This window comes from Eptesicus fuscus, chromosome 13 (genome assembly GCF_027574615.1).
Source record: "Eptesicus fuscus isolate TK198812 chromosome 13, DD_ASM_mEF_20220401, whole genome shotgun sequence".
NCBI lineage: Eukaryota > Metazoa > Chordata > Mammalia > Chiroptera > Vespertilionidae > Eptesicus > Eptesicus fuscus.
Window position 1 is genome coordinate 80,779,773 of NC_072485.1, and position 15,752 is coordinate 80,795,524.

The window sequence follows — 15,752 nt, forward strand, 5'->3', positions numbered from 1 at the left end:
TTTGTTTTCTAGATTTATAACTTGTCTCAGAACATTCAGGAAGATGATCTCCAACAGCTACAGGTATATATTCCTCATTTAAACATCATATATATCTTTAAAAGTTTAAGACAAAAATTTTACTTCAATAGTTCTAGCAAAAGATTGAAATATGGAGGAAGGTTTTTGTTCATAATAATCCCACTCTCTGTATATCTATCGCTGAAGTGGTCAGGGAAGGCCTTAATGAGTTGAGCAGGGAACTAAAGAAAGTGGCCAGTAAGTTTTGTAGACATATCTGGCGGAAAGTGGTATAGGAGAGGGAACAGCAAGAAGAAAGATTGTGAGGTGGAGTGTGCTTGGCAGGATCAAAAATGGCAATATAATATTTCTTTAAAAACAAAATAATTCCTAAACTTTGGCCTTTAATATTACTACTAGGAATTACTCATGCTTTATAATCAGTGGTTCTACACCAGTGCCATGACTCAGTGGTTGAGAGCTGTTGTTCTGTAAAACATTTCCATTAAAACTTGTATTTGAGCCCGGCCGGCATGGCTCAGTGGTTGAGCGTTTTGAACCAGGAGGTCATGATTCGATTCCTGACCAGGGCACATGTCTGGGTTGTGGGCTGGATCCCCAGTGTGAGGCTTGTAGGAGGTAGCCAATTGTGATTCTCTGTCATCATTGATGTTTCTGTCTCTCCCTCTCTGAAATCAATAAAAATAGATTTTAAAAAACAAACAAACTTGAATTTGACACCTTTTTATCTGAAACTATTTTCTTTCTAAGCTCCTTCCTCTCATTTCTTTGAATGCCCACCGTGTGTGAGGTAGTGGGCATTCAAAGATACAATTGTATAATAATGTTATAAATACAATAGTGCTTGAGGCAGACATAATTCTTTATGGATTTTGTGATCCAGTCAGTGAGAGAGATTCATAAATAAATAGGTATGGGTGATGTAACAGAGCACCATAAGCTGGGTGGCTGAAAACAACAGAAATAGGAAGGGGGAAGGAAGGGAAGCCAAGAGAGAAGAGAAGGGGAGAGAGATAGAGAGAGGTGGGGACAGGGGCAGGTGGAGGAGAGGGAGAACAGTAGGGCACAGAAGAAACAAAATGTGGTGATAATTCAGGCGAGGTTTAACATAATAGGTGTTTTAGTAAGAGCAAACAGAAAATGGAGGGAAAGCAATTATAAAAGGAATAATGTAAGATGATGTCCTAGAATTGAAGGACATGAGTTTTTGTCTTTTCTGCTGGGAGCTTTTTTCAAAGGTGTGGTGGTCCTTGACCCTCTGTAGTTAATAGTGAGCCACTAAAGTCTGATGGGGAGCTTTGGTAAGAGGCAGCCTTGTATATTGTTTTGGATCGCAGAGAGGTGATTGGGAAAGATGATTTAGCTATTTGGTTGCAACTTCTAAATGTCTGTATTTGCAGACTATTACTCTTGGACTGTCAAATTCCCCCAAGAAGAATTCTTTAAACTGCCTAGGTTAGGTGAGTCAAAGCTTGTGAGACTCTAACAGGGTATAAGGGCTTAAGAGTTTCTCTGTTCAGTAAGCTTGTAGACTTTGATTTAAGTACCTATCTATCTATATAATCTATATATATATAAAAGGTCAGTATGCTAAGTGTCCCTCCGACTGTCTGACTGGTCGCTATGACGTGCACTGACGGCTAGGGGGCAGAAGCTCAACGCAGGAGCTGCCGTGACATGCACTGGCTGGCCATTTACAGAGAAACGGTACCATGGACCTGTTCTGTGGACCTGGCACCAACAAAGCAACACTCGGCTTCCCCAAGTGGGACACAGGCCCTGCCACCACCCTGGAGCAACAGCCCACCAAATCACAGCCAACACTGCTGAGACCCCCATGGTGCAAAATGTGGCCCACAGCCCAGCCCAGCCAGAAACAGTTGCTGTGAGCGCCGGGTAATGACGTCACGTAGCAATGCCCAACTTCCTCTCCCTAGCGACTAGTCTCCTTGGAGTTTCTTCAGCCCAGGAATACAACTTGCTTTATTTTATTTTTTTATTATATTTAAAAAAATATATTTTATTGACTTTTTACAGAGAGGAAGGGAGAGGAATAGAGAGCTAGAAACATCGATGAGAGAGAAATAGCGACCAGTTGCCTCCTGCACACCCCATACTGGGAATGTGCCCATAACCAATGTACATGCCCTTGACCAGAATCGAACCTGGGACCTTTCAGTCCGCAGGCTGACGTTCTATCCACTGAACCAAACCGGTTACGACTTGCTTTATAGCCAGGTGCAAATATTTCACACTTTAACCAAATGTCTGTGAAGCATTTTCCTGTGCCTCATCTCATTTGATCCTCACACAAGTCCTGGAGTAGGTAGATAGGAGACTTGGTAGAATCCTATTTTCTTTTCATTAGCCGAAAAATGGAGATTTAGAAAGTTTTGAAACTTGACCCGACTGAAAAGTAAGAAATGGTGGACCTTGAAAATGACTTCAGGCTTTCTCACTGCGCAGAATATAGTCAAACACTGCTGCAGTGAAATATTTTACCCTTTGTTCTCCCTTGTGATCTACAATAATAATCTGCTTCGTGTTGATATTTACTGCTGTAGTTGGGTGCTTCACTGGGCTGCAAAAAGTTTAGCTACATCAGAAAGCAGGCCTAATTAAGCAAGTTTATTCTATATCTATAAAAGGCTAAGTTGACTCACGCATCTGCAATACATATAAAGCTCTCGCTGGCGCCAATCACATGCAAATGTTTCCATCTGTCATTGTCGATGGTGAATTTGGTTGGCACTTCTATTATAGGGAAAGGGGGGAATAGTGATATTAACACATTGCGGACCAGTAGTTTTTTGCTAGCTTTACCCAGTGGCCAGATAAGTTTCTATTGAACGAGTACAAAAAAGTTTTACATAAATGTTAAAGGCACGCTTTAAAATTAAATACTCATTGCATTTTGAAGTTATTTATTATGTGTTCTTACAAGCTAATATATTTTTAAAGTAGTCTCATGATTAGCCATAAACCTTAGAACAGAAAACACGAGAATTCTCGTGATCCGTCCACAATGTGTGAAAATATTTCTTCTAATTTCCTTTCAGTGTGCACAAATCTGTGCACTTGGCCACTAGTTTTCAATAAGGTAGGGGGCTTCTCATTCAGCTGAGTTTGGAAGCAACATCTGTATTCTTTCTGGTTTATCCTCTCCAGAAAGTGTAATTCCAACTTCTGTGGGGGCAGGAAGAGCAGGGGGGAGGGAGCAGGATCTGGGAGTGTTAGGTGCTTTCTCCAAAGACTTTCAACCATTTCTTTAGTTATCTCTCTCATCCCTTGCTTCCAGTTTCTGAGCCTTTCAGGGGTTCCACGGAGAGAATCTGCTTCTTTCTGGATGGCCCCTGCCTCTTGGAGATGTCTTAGGGCAGAGAAAGCCAAAACCCAAGGCACTTCTTGTTTGCCTGTTTTCCTTCCAGTGTTTTTGACAACTCTTGTCTGCTGTTACATTATTTCTCATCATCTTTGTCCTGTAAATTTATAACTTTTAACTATACTTTTAGTGAGGCTTCATGAAGAAATAGAGGTAAAATGTATGTGTAAACACTAACTGAAAGAATTGGTGTACTCTGTCATTTGAATGGCATGCACACTGTGGGCCTGTACTCTCCTTGCTGCTGGAGGTACAGTAGTGCACAGAGCAAACACGCCTGCTCCCGTGGAGTTCCAGTGCTAGTACTGACGACAGACATCGATCAAGATAAGTAAGGGTGTAGTACGTCAGCTAGTGGGCACGGTAAGGAGAAAAGTTAACGAGAGGCACGGGTAGGAACTAATGTGTGGAGAACTGTAATCTCTAGGTAGGTGGTGGTGGAAGGCTTCATTGAGAAGGAGCCATTTGAGGAAAGACCTTAGGAAATGAGGGACCCGCCCTGGCTGGCTGCTCAGTAGTTATAGCATCAGTCTGCACACAGAAGGGCTGCTGGTTCGATTCCTGGTCAAGAACATGTACCTGGGTTGCAGGTTTGATCCCTGGCCCTGGTTGGGGAGCATTCGGGAGGCATTCAATCAGTGTCTCTCTCTCACATTGATGTTTTTTTCCTCTCTTTCTCTCCCTCCCTCTCCCTCCTTTCCACTCTCTCTGAGAATCAGTGGAAAAATATCCTTGGGTGAGGATTAACAACAACAAAAAATTAAGAAATGAGGGAGCTGATTGCACAGTTATTTAGGGGAAGAACATCATAGGCAGGAAGAGCAGTCAGAACAAAGACCCTAAAGCAGCTGTGTGCCCAGCACATTTGAGGAACATCAAGGAGGGCCAGCATGGTGGCATCACATGATAAGAACTGGCCTTTTATACTGAATGTGGTTGAGGGTTTTGAGCAGAGGCAGGGTGTGATCTGACTAACCTTATTGGTAACAGAGCCAAGGAGGCTGTTGTATTGAGAATGGTGGCGAGGAGGGGCAGGCAGACCAGTTAGGAAGCTATTGTAATATTCCAAGCTACATGGGATTGGTGAGTGGTTGGGTTCTGGATTTGCTCATGAAGTGGGATGTAAGACAGATCCAAGATTATGTTAAGGTTCATGGCTCCTGTGGGCTTTTGAAACTAGAACTTTGGTTTCATATGAGTACGAGTCCGGTCTGTTAAATGAATACTTTTATTTTTTTAATATATTTTTTATTGATTTTTTTTACAGAGAGGAAGGGAGAGAGGAGAGAGAGTTAGAAACATCGATGAGAGAGAAACATTGATCAGCTGCCTCCTGCACGCCCCCCACTGGGGATGTGCCTGCAGCCAAGGTACATGCCCTCGACTGGAATCGAACCTGGGACCCTTCAGTCCGCAGGCAGACGCTCTATCCACTGAGCCAAACCGGTTTCGGCTGTTAAATGAATACTTTTGATAAAGAATAGCCACATGCCCTCTCTCCCAGGGTGCCTGCGCCTTTCCCTTCCCCCACTTCATCCCCCACACGCCTGCATCGCCTGAACTCTGAGGGCCCCCCCCAAAAAAAAAATTGCCACAGAAATACTTTAAGTAATTTTGCCTTACAAGCCATAACTCTTCTTCTCCTTTTTTTTTAAAGCTCTTCACAGAATATGGTCGTCTGGCAATGGATGAAATTTTCCAGAAACCCTTCCAGGTAGGATGTTCACTATAAATGTCACTCAAATCTTTATTTTAGTTCAGAGATCAGCAAACTACAGCTCACAGGCCAGTTCTGGCCAGCTGCCTATTTTTATGTGACCTATGAGTTAGGAATGGTTTTTATGGTTTTAAATGGTTGAAAGAAATCAAAAGAGGAATACTAGTCTATGACATGTAAATTATCTGAAATTTAAATGTCAGTGTCTGTAGCTAAGGTTTTATTTAGAACACAGCCATACTTATTTGTATTGTCAGTGGCTGCCTTGTGCTACAGTGGCCTAAAATATTTACTCTTTGGCCATTTACAGAAAAAGTTTACTGACCCTTGTTTTAGCTATTTATGTCATGAGGATGGGAATGCATAGTAACCTGAGTAAGATTAGAGGAGCTTTAAGTACTATTTAGTTTTCCTTTCCTTTCTAATGGGGAAAGTAGATCTGATGTATGACTAGCTAGTGCCATACTGTTTTCTCTCTTGGCCTTTACTACACTCCCCATCCTTGCCTTTGGCATACATGTTTATAAGGTTTCAAAGACATCACAGAATAGATCAGTCCTTCAGCACGTTTTCTTGTCTCCTTTGAAGAAGCCGGCATTGTGCAAAGGAGTACTTAAATTGTTATTTTGAAAATGCATTTATGCAACATTATAATGTGTACTGCTCTTTTCCTAAATAGACACTGATGTTTTTGGTTCGAGACTGGAGTTTCCCTTATGAATACAGCTATGGACTACAGGGAGGAATGTCGTTTTTGGATAAGCGTCTACAGGTAAGAAGAAATATAATATGGGAATTACCGAAAAGCAGTGGTAACTTTCATTTGCCTTAGCTATTGTATTTCAAGCAGGTTACAGAAAATTATGTTAAGTTTGTGAAATACTTATGCATGTTAGCACACACTAATATTCACGTTTTAGATTAAAGCACCTGGGTATACAGTGCACAGGGATTGTGGGCAAAAGAACTCTGGGCAAAAGCCCCAGCTTTGATTGTAATTCCATTTCACATTTTACATCAGGTTCTACAAGTGTCTTTAGAATGTCACATTCATAACTTCAGTCTGTTTTCTTATTCAAAATTCTTATGTGTTGTTGTTTTTAAAATATGTATTTTTATTGATCTAAGAGAGGAAGGGAGAGGGAGAGAAAAATAGAAACATTGATAGGCTGCCTCCTGCACACCCCACACTAGGGATCAAGCCCACAACCCGAGCATGTGCCCTGACTGGGAATTGAATCGTGACCTCCTAGTTTATAGGTGGATGCTCAACCACTGAGCCACGCCGGCCGGACAATTCTTATTTGTTTTAAGATGAATATAAGCAAACTTAGCCTTTTCTCCAGAATTAAAACACAGGAGGATCTAACCAGATAGTCCTCACTATTCAGTTAGATCCTCCTTCATGCCCACAAACCTGTTGTTCTTCCTAAGTATTGTGTAATACTCTATTTTTTAAAGAAACTCTTTGGTACCTATAGGAGCCACGCTATGGTTAATTAAATACATGCATTTATTGCTTCTTAGGGTTCTGCGTTTTCTTATTAGAAAAAACATAGGCCACTAGGACCCATCAGAGTTGGGAAGTCTTCTTTCCTTTGTCTTATACCAGTGGTTCCTGTGAAGAGAAACAAACTGTCTTTTGTAAATTGTGCGTCTTCATTGGCAGGTGAAAGAACATCAGCATGAAGAAATTCAGAATGTCCGAAATCACATTCACTCATGTTTCTCCAGCGTCTCCTGTTTTCTTCTGCCGCATCCAGGACTCCAGGTGGCCACAAGCCCTGAGTTTGATGGGAAGTTGAAAGGTATGTTACAAATGATGTTATTTTAAACATGTGATTTGATCTTTGGAATTAAATAGTGACCAGAAAATGTCAATTAAGAATCTGGTGTTGCCTTAGCCTGTTTGGCTCAGTGGATAGAGCGTCAGCCTGCACACCGAAAGGTCGCTGGTTCAATATTCCGGTCAAGGGCACATGCCTGGGTTGCGGGCTCGATCTCCAGTAGGGGGTATGCAGGAGGCAGCCAGTCAATGATGCTCTCTCATCATTGATGTTTCTATCTCTCTTCCTCTCCCTTTCTCTCTGAAATCAATAAAAATATTAAAAAAGAAAGAAAAGGATCTGGTGAATGCTTAAGAGAAATAGTATGTTCTCTAAGAAAGAATAGTATTTGGAGTCTGGGTTAGTTTTTGCTCTTGCCTTACTGTTGCCATCAGAATTAGAATCAGCTCATCTTAGTTCCTCCATCTGAAACGGTGTTGGCAGTGTCCATTACTGATCTTTCTTTTTTTTTAAATATATTTTATTGATTTTTTACAGAGAGGAAGGAAGAGGGATAGAAAGCTAGAAACATCGAAGAGAGAGAAACATCAACCAGCTGCCTCCTGCACATCACCCACTGGGGACGTGCCCGCAACCAATGTACATGCCCTTGACCGGAATCGAACCTGGGACCTTTCAGTCCGCAGACCGACGCTCTATCCACTGAGCCAAACCGGTTTCGGCGATTACTGATCTTTCTAAGAGACGTGTTATGATTATTGGTTTATAAAAGATGAAAATGCTAAGTGAAAGAAGACTAAAATTAGTCAGCTAATGTTTACCAAGTAAAATTAACTTCCCAAAAAAAGATAACACAATGTGTGGCATGGCTATTGTTTTCATTTTATTTGTGATTATAAAAAAACCTGATGCTGAGTCATTTGTTAATATCAGGAAGTGCTGACTAAATAGTAGCTTAGAGAAATCAGGAGTTGGGACTCATGGGTTCCATTATCTTATTTTTGTGCTTTATTCATTGAGACCTTGAGTTATTTAATGGCTAGACCTCAATTTCCCCATGTGTTAAACTAAGCACTTTTGTTTATAAACTTATCTGAGCTTCTCAGGTTCCCAGTAAAGTAGAAATAATAGTAGTCATCATTTTTAGATGTCCAGTTGTGTTCCCAACTGTCTTAGTCTGTTTGGGCTGCTGTAGACTGGGTAGCTTATGAACAACAGAAATTTATTTCTTGTCATTCTGGAGGCTGGAAGCCCAAGCTCAGTGTGCCAGCATGGTGTGCAAAGGGTTATCTTCCTGGTCTCAGAGGTTGTATATTCATATGTTGGAAGGGGCTGGTGAGCTCTGTGGGATCTCGTTTATAAGGGCACTAATCCCATTCATGAGGGCTCCACCCTCATGACCTAATCGCCTCCCAAAGGCCCCACCTCCTAACACCGTCACCTTTAGGGGTTAGGATTTCAACATATGATTTCAAGGGGAGGGAAGACAAAACATTCAGACCATAGCACCAACACTATACTAGTTACTTTTGTACCTAATGCTTCCAGTAATTCCATGAAACTGATTTCTTTATTGTACAGATGAAGACACTGGTTTAGGAAAGTTAAGTAACTTGCTCAGTGTACAGAGCTAGTAAGTGGTGGGACAGAGATTCACATCCAGATTCTTCTTATCCCAAATTCATGCTATGCTAAAACAGAAACGACTTCTGTTACATTGGGAAAGCAATTGAGATGACATATACTTCTTAGTTACCAAGAGAACTTGACTCAGTTGATACAAGAAAGTTAATGTACTTAAGATTTATATTCCAGCTGGTTGATATTGCAAAAGAAACTGAGTTTGAGAGACTCACCTTCACCTTCTGTTTGCCACCTGTATGATATTGTTCTGTAGTGGCAGCTTTCCTGAGCAGACTTCCGGAGCCTTTAGAAGTCATCTCAAAAGTCCAAGTGTGTGGCCTGGCTTTGGGGAGAAATCGGCTTAGGCGACACTGGAACTAGAATTTTTTTTTTAACCAAAAAAAGCAGTTGTGATTGACTTCAGAGTTGAGTATGAAAGAAAGTTGAGTGTGTAGGTGATGTGTCTTTTAGGGTTATAACACTTCACTATTAGACAAACTTTTACCAGTCCTAAACTCTGGTTTTGTTCCTCACCGGTAGGGAAGTTGTTCAGTGGAATTCTTTTATTATTGATTGATTAATTGGTTGATTTTGAGAGAGAGAGGAAGGGAGAGGGATAGAGAGAAACAATGTGAGAGCGAAACTTCAAGGTGAGAAGGAAACATTGACTGGCTGCCTCTTGCACGCCCCAGATGGGGATTGAGCCTGAAACTGGGCCTGTGCCCTGGTCGGAATCAAACTTGGGACCCTTCAGTCTGCAGGCCGACACTCCATTCACTGAGCTACCAGCTAGGGCTTTACAGAGATTTTTATAATGATATTTGTAATTTGGAAAAAATTAGAAACCACTTTTGTTTTATTCACTGCTCTTACATCAATGCCTGCCACAAAAAGGTGCTCAAAAACCGTTGAATCAATAAATGAAATAAGAACACTTCAATTTTATAAATTAGGGTTATGGAGTGGAAGAGTTCTTACCTTGATGTGGGTTTCTACGCACTTTCTTTTCAGTTGATAGTGTGAGTCAGCTGGAAACCCAGGAAGATGACAGGTTATATAAACCAGATTCCTTTGTCTTTATAGTTGGACCAGCTAGTCCTCACCTTGAGGAAAGAGCTCGTTTAATGGCTCTCCCGAGTCCTCTGGGTGGACTTTGTAGAAACTGCAGAGAAGCTGTCACCTTTCCGAGACAGTAGGCTTTTCCCTCTGGGGTGGCCCGGAGCGCCTCTCTGAGGAGGTGCTAGGAAATAAATACCATGAAGTACAGGTGCTCTACTGCTTTTACCAGGAAAAAATGAACAAAACAAAGAAGTGGGTGAATAGTGATTGCTAAAAAAGAAAGGGGGGCATGAGGGTGTAGCAAGGGCCTGGTCTGAGCGAACTTGAGGGGTTGATAATTGATCTTTCGAAGACCTTGTTAATGAAACGCTTAAAAAAGTGAAATTTCTTGCACCGGCCAGTTGCTCAGTGGTTAGAACATTGGCCCTCAGGCCAAAGAGTCTCGGGTTTGATTTCTAGTCAAGGGCATGTACCTCGGTTGCAGACTTGATCCCAGGCTCTGGTCAGGGTGCATGTGGGAGGCAACCAATCTGTGTGTCTCTCACATCAATGTTTCTCTCTCTCTCCCCCTCTTCCCTCCCTTTCACTCTCTCTAAAAAAAAAAAAAAAAATCATTGGAAAAATATCCTCTGGTGAGGATTTAAAAAAGTGAAATTTCTTGAAAGGCTAGGGCAGTGGTCGGCAAACCGCGGCTCTCGAGCCACATGCGGCTCTTTGGCCCCTTGAGTTTTTAGCAAAGGCCAGCTTAGGAGTACCCTAATTAAGTTAATAACAATGTACCTACCTATATAGTTTGAGTTTAAAAAATTTGGCTCTCAAAAGAAATTTCAATCGTTGTGCTGTTGATAATTTGGTTCTGTTGACTAATGAGTTTGCCGACCACTGGGCTAGGGAGTAGACCCGAACCTCCCAGAATGAAAACCAGGGTAAGGATGTTCTGCACATTCTCTCCTCGACTAGGGAAGACTTAATACTGCAGAAGGGAAGGGTCCATCAAGGCACAAGAACAGACTGCTGTTCTGGTCAGAGCCGGAAATGTCAGACACTGCCCTGGGACCCTGCCCTCCACTTGGACTAACATACGTTAAAGCAATTAGCCCTGAAGGTTGTGTCTGTGCTTACCCTGGTTGAAGCCTGTTTGGCTTATTGTTTCCTTCTTCATGGTCCTGTGAACAGATATTGCCAGTGAATTCAAAGAGCAGTTACAGATACTGATACCGTATATATTAAACCCAGCGAACTTAATGGAAAAGGAGATCAATGGCTCAAAAGTCACCTGTCGGGGGCTGTTGGAGTATTTTAAGGTAATTATGGGTTTTAATTATTAAAATGTTTGGCTTTTGGTAAAACTGGTCTAGGTTTAAACTAACTTGCATTTCAGTATTTTAAAGCTTAGGGAAAAGTTTCATGAGGAAATGATGAGAGGCATTTTCAGACTTCAGTGTCCTTCCAGGAATGGGCCACTGGGTGGCAGTATCGGTCTAAGAACCAAATGGATGTTCTTTGCACTCTCTTAGAGGAGTGATGACTGTGGCTAAAGGAAGATGGTTCCTCCAGGAAGATGGTGTGGACAGGAGGTGGTTAGGAAGTTGCTGTGAGTAGGAGACGGCACCTAGATGTGACATGGCTACCTCAAGGCGGATGGTCACTCTGCCCAGGTAGTGGTGAGGCCATTGTGCATGGGGAGTCTGGCGGGAATCTTAGCCTCGGTAGGCTCGTGAACTAAAAATGCTAACATGCACAAGGTGTGTTGTGTTTTTGCTAATTCCTGGGTGTTGATCTAGGTCTTTAGGAAAATTCAGTTGTTTGGTTACTGTTGCTACAATTTCAAGTATGATTAATTATGACAGAGTAACATTTTTGGTAATTATTTTTATGTTTATATTTTCAGGCATATATTAAAATTTACCAAGGAGAAGATCTGCCTCACCCCAAATCCATGCTTCAGGTACGCAGTTGTTGGGCAGCCTAAGTGATAGCTTCGATTTCGTGAGTTGATCCGGATCCAGTAAGCAGAGTCCTTTAAGAAGACAGTGCTGTTGCTCTCCTTTCCCACTCTGCTGAGCTCTTAATTTCCAGCACATTCTAGCAGTGTGGCTGTCCTCTGGTTTTCTTATCTGTATTCGTGGTGGTTCAGCTTGGACAGCGCGGCCTCTCCCTGGGCCTGGTCTTCCCACCGAACATACTGTGAAACCGCTGTCTTATCCCCAGGGAGACATCCCAGCTATGTGGACAGGCCGTTTTTCTGTGATCTGCTGCCTGCTTTACTAGAACATGCCCTAATGTGTCTACTTACTGACGAGTCAACACTTAATTTCCAATGAGTTTTATTTTCAACATTTTGGTATTTTCAAAGTGTCGTTTTGTTAAAACATGATTCTGACTTTCATGTACTGAACATAAGGCCATTTATTGCCAAATGCTTATTCCTTTGGTAGAAAAAATATTTTCACTCAGGAAGCTAGAGTGGGATTGACATTATAAAGATAATTTGTTTCCTTTCTTCTTTTAAAAAATAAATATATTTTTGTCGATTTCCGAGAGGAAGGGCGAGAGAGAGAGAGAGAGAGAGAACATCAATGATGAGAGAGAATCATGGATCGGCCACCTTCTGCACGCATTCTCCGCCCCCCCTCCCTCCCCCAAGGGATTGAGCCAGCAACCTGGGCATGTGCCCTGACTAGGAATCAAACCATGACCTCCAGGTTCATAGGTCGACGCTCAACCACTGAGCCACGTTGGCTGGGCTGTTTCCCTTCTTTTTTGACTTACATCTGCTTTTCAACATGTAAAATTAAAGCAAAGGGCCCTGGCTAGGTAGCTCAGTTAGAGCATTGTCCTGATACACCAAGGTTTTGGGTTCGATCTCCTGTCAGGGCACATACAAGAATCAACCAATGAATGCATATATAAGTGGAATAACACATTGATGTTTTTCACACACTCTCTCCCTTTCTCTCTCTAAAATCAGTAAGTAAAAATTGAAGCAAAGGAAATGATTTTTGAGAGGTTTAATTTATGATAAAGATTCTTCTGTATGGGAACATTTTTGGCAGAAAATATGTACTTTATTTAATAAACTGGGCTGTATGGAAATTTAAAAAATAGCAGAAGCATAATAAGAAAGAAAGAATGGTGAATAAGGTGTGAGGAAAATTTTACGTGGTTATTTGTAGAAGAACGTTAAAAGAGGAAGGACTTACAGCTGATGCTTTCCTTTCTTGAAAGGCCACTGCTGAAGCCAACAATTTAGCAGCTGCAGCCTCTGCCAAGGACATTTATTACAACAACATGGAAGAGGTATGTTGGGCGAACGTCTTATTCTGAAATATCTATAACCTGGACGTGGTAGCTGACTTTAAAAGCCCAGACCTGACCCTTTGGCTGTCTCAAGACACTGAGGCAACACAGCTGCACTCAGGCCCCCTGGCGATGAGGGCCTGCTGCCAGGTTCCAGCCAGGGCTGCGCTGTGTCCCCGCTCTCACCGAGCAGCGTGGCCCTGGGGCTGCAGCGTCCTTCGGGGGCAGCCAGCTGAGCGCTGCTGGTCGTGGTCAGCATGGAAAGTTAATTTCTCACACCAAAATATTCGAAGCTTTTCAATGTTTTCACTTTATAAATTTTATTTGTCACCTGTTTTTAAAGGGGTCTTCAACACGTCGCCTCTTTCTTCTTTATTTTTTAGGTGTGTGGGGGAGAGAAACCTTATTTGTCTCCAGACATCCTAGAGGAGAAGCACGGTGAGCTCAGACAGCTTGCTCTGGACCATTTTAAGAAGACGAAGAAGATGGGTGGGAAGGATTTCAGCCTTCGCTACCAGCAGGAGCTGGAGGAGGAAATCCAGGAGCTCTACGAGAACTTCCGCAAGCACAACGGCAGCAAGAACATCTTCAGCACCTTCCGGACCCCCGCCGTGCTCTTCACGGGCATCGTGGCCTTGTACATAGCGTCGGGCCTCACTGGCTTTATCGGCCTGGAGGTTGTGGCCCAGCTGTTCAACTGTATAGTTGGCCTGCTGTTGATAGCGCTTCTCACCTGGGGGTACATCCGGTACTCCGGGCAGTACCGGGAGCTGGGCGGAGCTATCGATTCCGGAGCAGCCTACGTACTAGAGCAGGTAAGTGCTGCCAGCTGCGAGGGAGGGTTGACAATGGACACTGCGTTTCTGTTGTAAAATATCTCCATTTGGGAAGCTTCCGGGTGAAAAAGGCCTGAGACCATTTCCTTGACTATTTTTTTTTCTGATGAGCATTATGTTTATTATCCTTTTTTAGGATATTAATGTTTAATTTTGATACTTTGTTTTCATGCCTAATGACTACCCTTCAAGGCAAAACGTTTTTCAACGTAGACATAATTGTGTTCCTTTCGGGAAACGTTTAACTATACGCTCGTCAGACACAATTCCTGTGTGATTCGTTCCCTCATCCACGATTAATTTGCTTTATTAAAAATCAAGAGCTTTGAAAAATCTGAACTTAACAAAATTTTTTTTGTTTTGAATCTTATTAATGGATGGCATTTTTCCCCCTTAAAATCTTCCAAAAAGCCAGTGGCTTTTGACATTGACATGATCTCTAGGTTTATAGATCCTCGAGACTGGTTTCTTTTTCTGAGTTGCTTGAACAGATCAGTTAAGTTAGAGGCTTGTGAAGGGAAACAAATTATTTTTACAATGTCAATCCCAAACTCTAGCTTCCTGAGTGAAAATATTTCTTCTACTAAAGGAATAAACATTTGGCAAGCCTGTAATAACACAATAATGAAGCAAAGGGTCAGCTAACTCCTGGGAGGCAGCTGCTGTCACAGGCTCCCCTCCCCCACATTTTCATTCCCCTATTTTCTGTGACATACTGATGATGTAGACAGACATTTTTGAAAGTTGATCTCCAAGGACGTATTCTCTGGATGCTGGGCTGTATTTTGTTAACTTACATGTTGACTCATGGACTTTTGCAGGCTTCTTCTCACATTGGCAATTCCACTCAGGCTGCTGTGAGGGATGCAGTTATTGGGAGGCACCCTATGGATAAAAAAGCTCAATAGCATCTTAGCAAGAGGATCCAACAAGAACCCAACAGCCCCTTCTGATTTCTGCGTTTCTGCTGTAGCCACAGGTACAGGCCCAGAGGAATGTAGATTTGGGACCACCCGGGAAGAGCTGAAACATGGCACCAATAAATGAATAGACAGACCTTTCCTGTGGTTTCAAACTCTTCAGCACACTTCCATTTCTGTTGGAAGCGTTTCTTTTCCTTGCTGATGATGTAGATCCAAGCTTGTGTCTGTTTTCTTATTACTCTCTGCTTTGTGCACTTTATGAGGGGAAAGCTAAAGGAGAAAATGGAAATGCAGTTTTAAGTCCTTTATGCGCCACTTAGTGCCTTTTAAAATTGAATTCGTGCTTTTGCAGGCATGATAGGGAGGGACTGAGGAAGCCTCGGGAAAGATTCTGTTTGGGGTGAAACTTGTCAGTTCTTCTATACCTTACTCTATTGAGAAGGGTTCCTTTGTAAAAAGTTTACAAAACTGGCAAAAGCTTTAGAACTAAAGACTGAAATGATGCCGTTACATAAAGTCTTATAGCATTAGCGAATCCTGTCTGCCACACAGTGTGGAAACTACCGTCATGGCTAACCTACCATTCACTGAAGTGTAAGGTCTTTTACCCGACGGCGGTCAGTTTTGTTGGAACATATTCTTTCCTTTTGCCTTTATTCCTATACCTTCTTTCTAGAAAAGAGCAAATATGCCTTGAAAAGCCAGAGACTCATAATAAAAGGAATGAACTTGATAATTTAAGAAAAAAGCTAGAGTTTAAATGAACCATGTGACCTCTGATAAGTCACTTGAACTTGTGCCTTGGCCAGATTCACTGTTTGTAGGTTTATGTTGGTACTAGAGGCCCAGTGCATAAAATTTGTGCACTGGGGGGAAGGGTGTCCCTCAGCCCAGCCTGCGCCCTCTCGCAGTCGGGGACTCCTCGCTCCTTACTGCTCCGCCTGCAGCGGAGGCCGGAGAGGCTCCCGCCACCGACGCCTTGCTCGCTAGCAGTGAGCCTGGCTTCTGGCTAAGCAGCGCTCTCCCTTTGGGAGCGCACTGACCACTAGGGGCAGCTCCTGTGTGGAGTGTCTGCCCCCCTGGTGTTCAGTGTGCGTCATAGCG

The 15,752-nt window shown here is 42.6% G+C and overlaps 1 protein-coding gene across 2 annotated transcripts in view; it reads left to right on the top strand.

Moving 5' to 3' along the window:
* Positions 1 to 14,782, top strand: part of ATL3 (atlastin GTPase 3) — a 28,763-nt gene extending 13,981 nt beyond the window's left edge. For both annotated transcript variants that reach the window (XM_054725830.1, XM_008159031.3), the window contains exons 5-13: positions 13 to 63; positions 5,061 to 5,117; positions 5,800 to 5,892; positions 6,790 to 6,928; positions 10,766 to 10,893; positions 11,481 to 11,537; positions 12,818 to 12,889; positions 13,273 to 13,704; positions 14,547 to 14,782. In XM_054725830.1, the coding sequence (XP_054581805.1) occupies positions 13 to 63; positions 5,061 to 5,117; positions 5,800 to 5,892; positions 6,790 to 6,928; positions 10,766 to 10,893; positions 11,481 to 11,537; positions 12,818 to 12,889; positions 13,273 to 13,704; positions 14,547 to 14,633 (1,116 nt within the window). In that variant the 3' untranslated portion in view covers positions 14,634 to 14,782. The remainder of the gene's footprint in view (positions 1 to 12; positions 64 to 5,060; positions 5,118 to 5,799; positions 5,893 to 6,789; positions 6,929 to 10,765; positions 10,894 to 11,480; positions 11,538 to 12,817; positions 12,890 to 13,272; positions 13,705 to 14,546) is intronic.
* Positions 14,783 to 15,752: the final 970 nt, after the last annotated feature.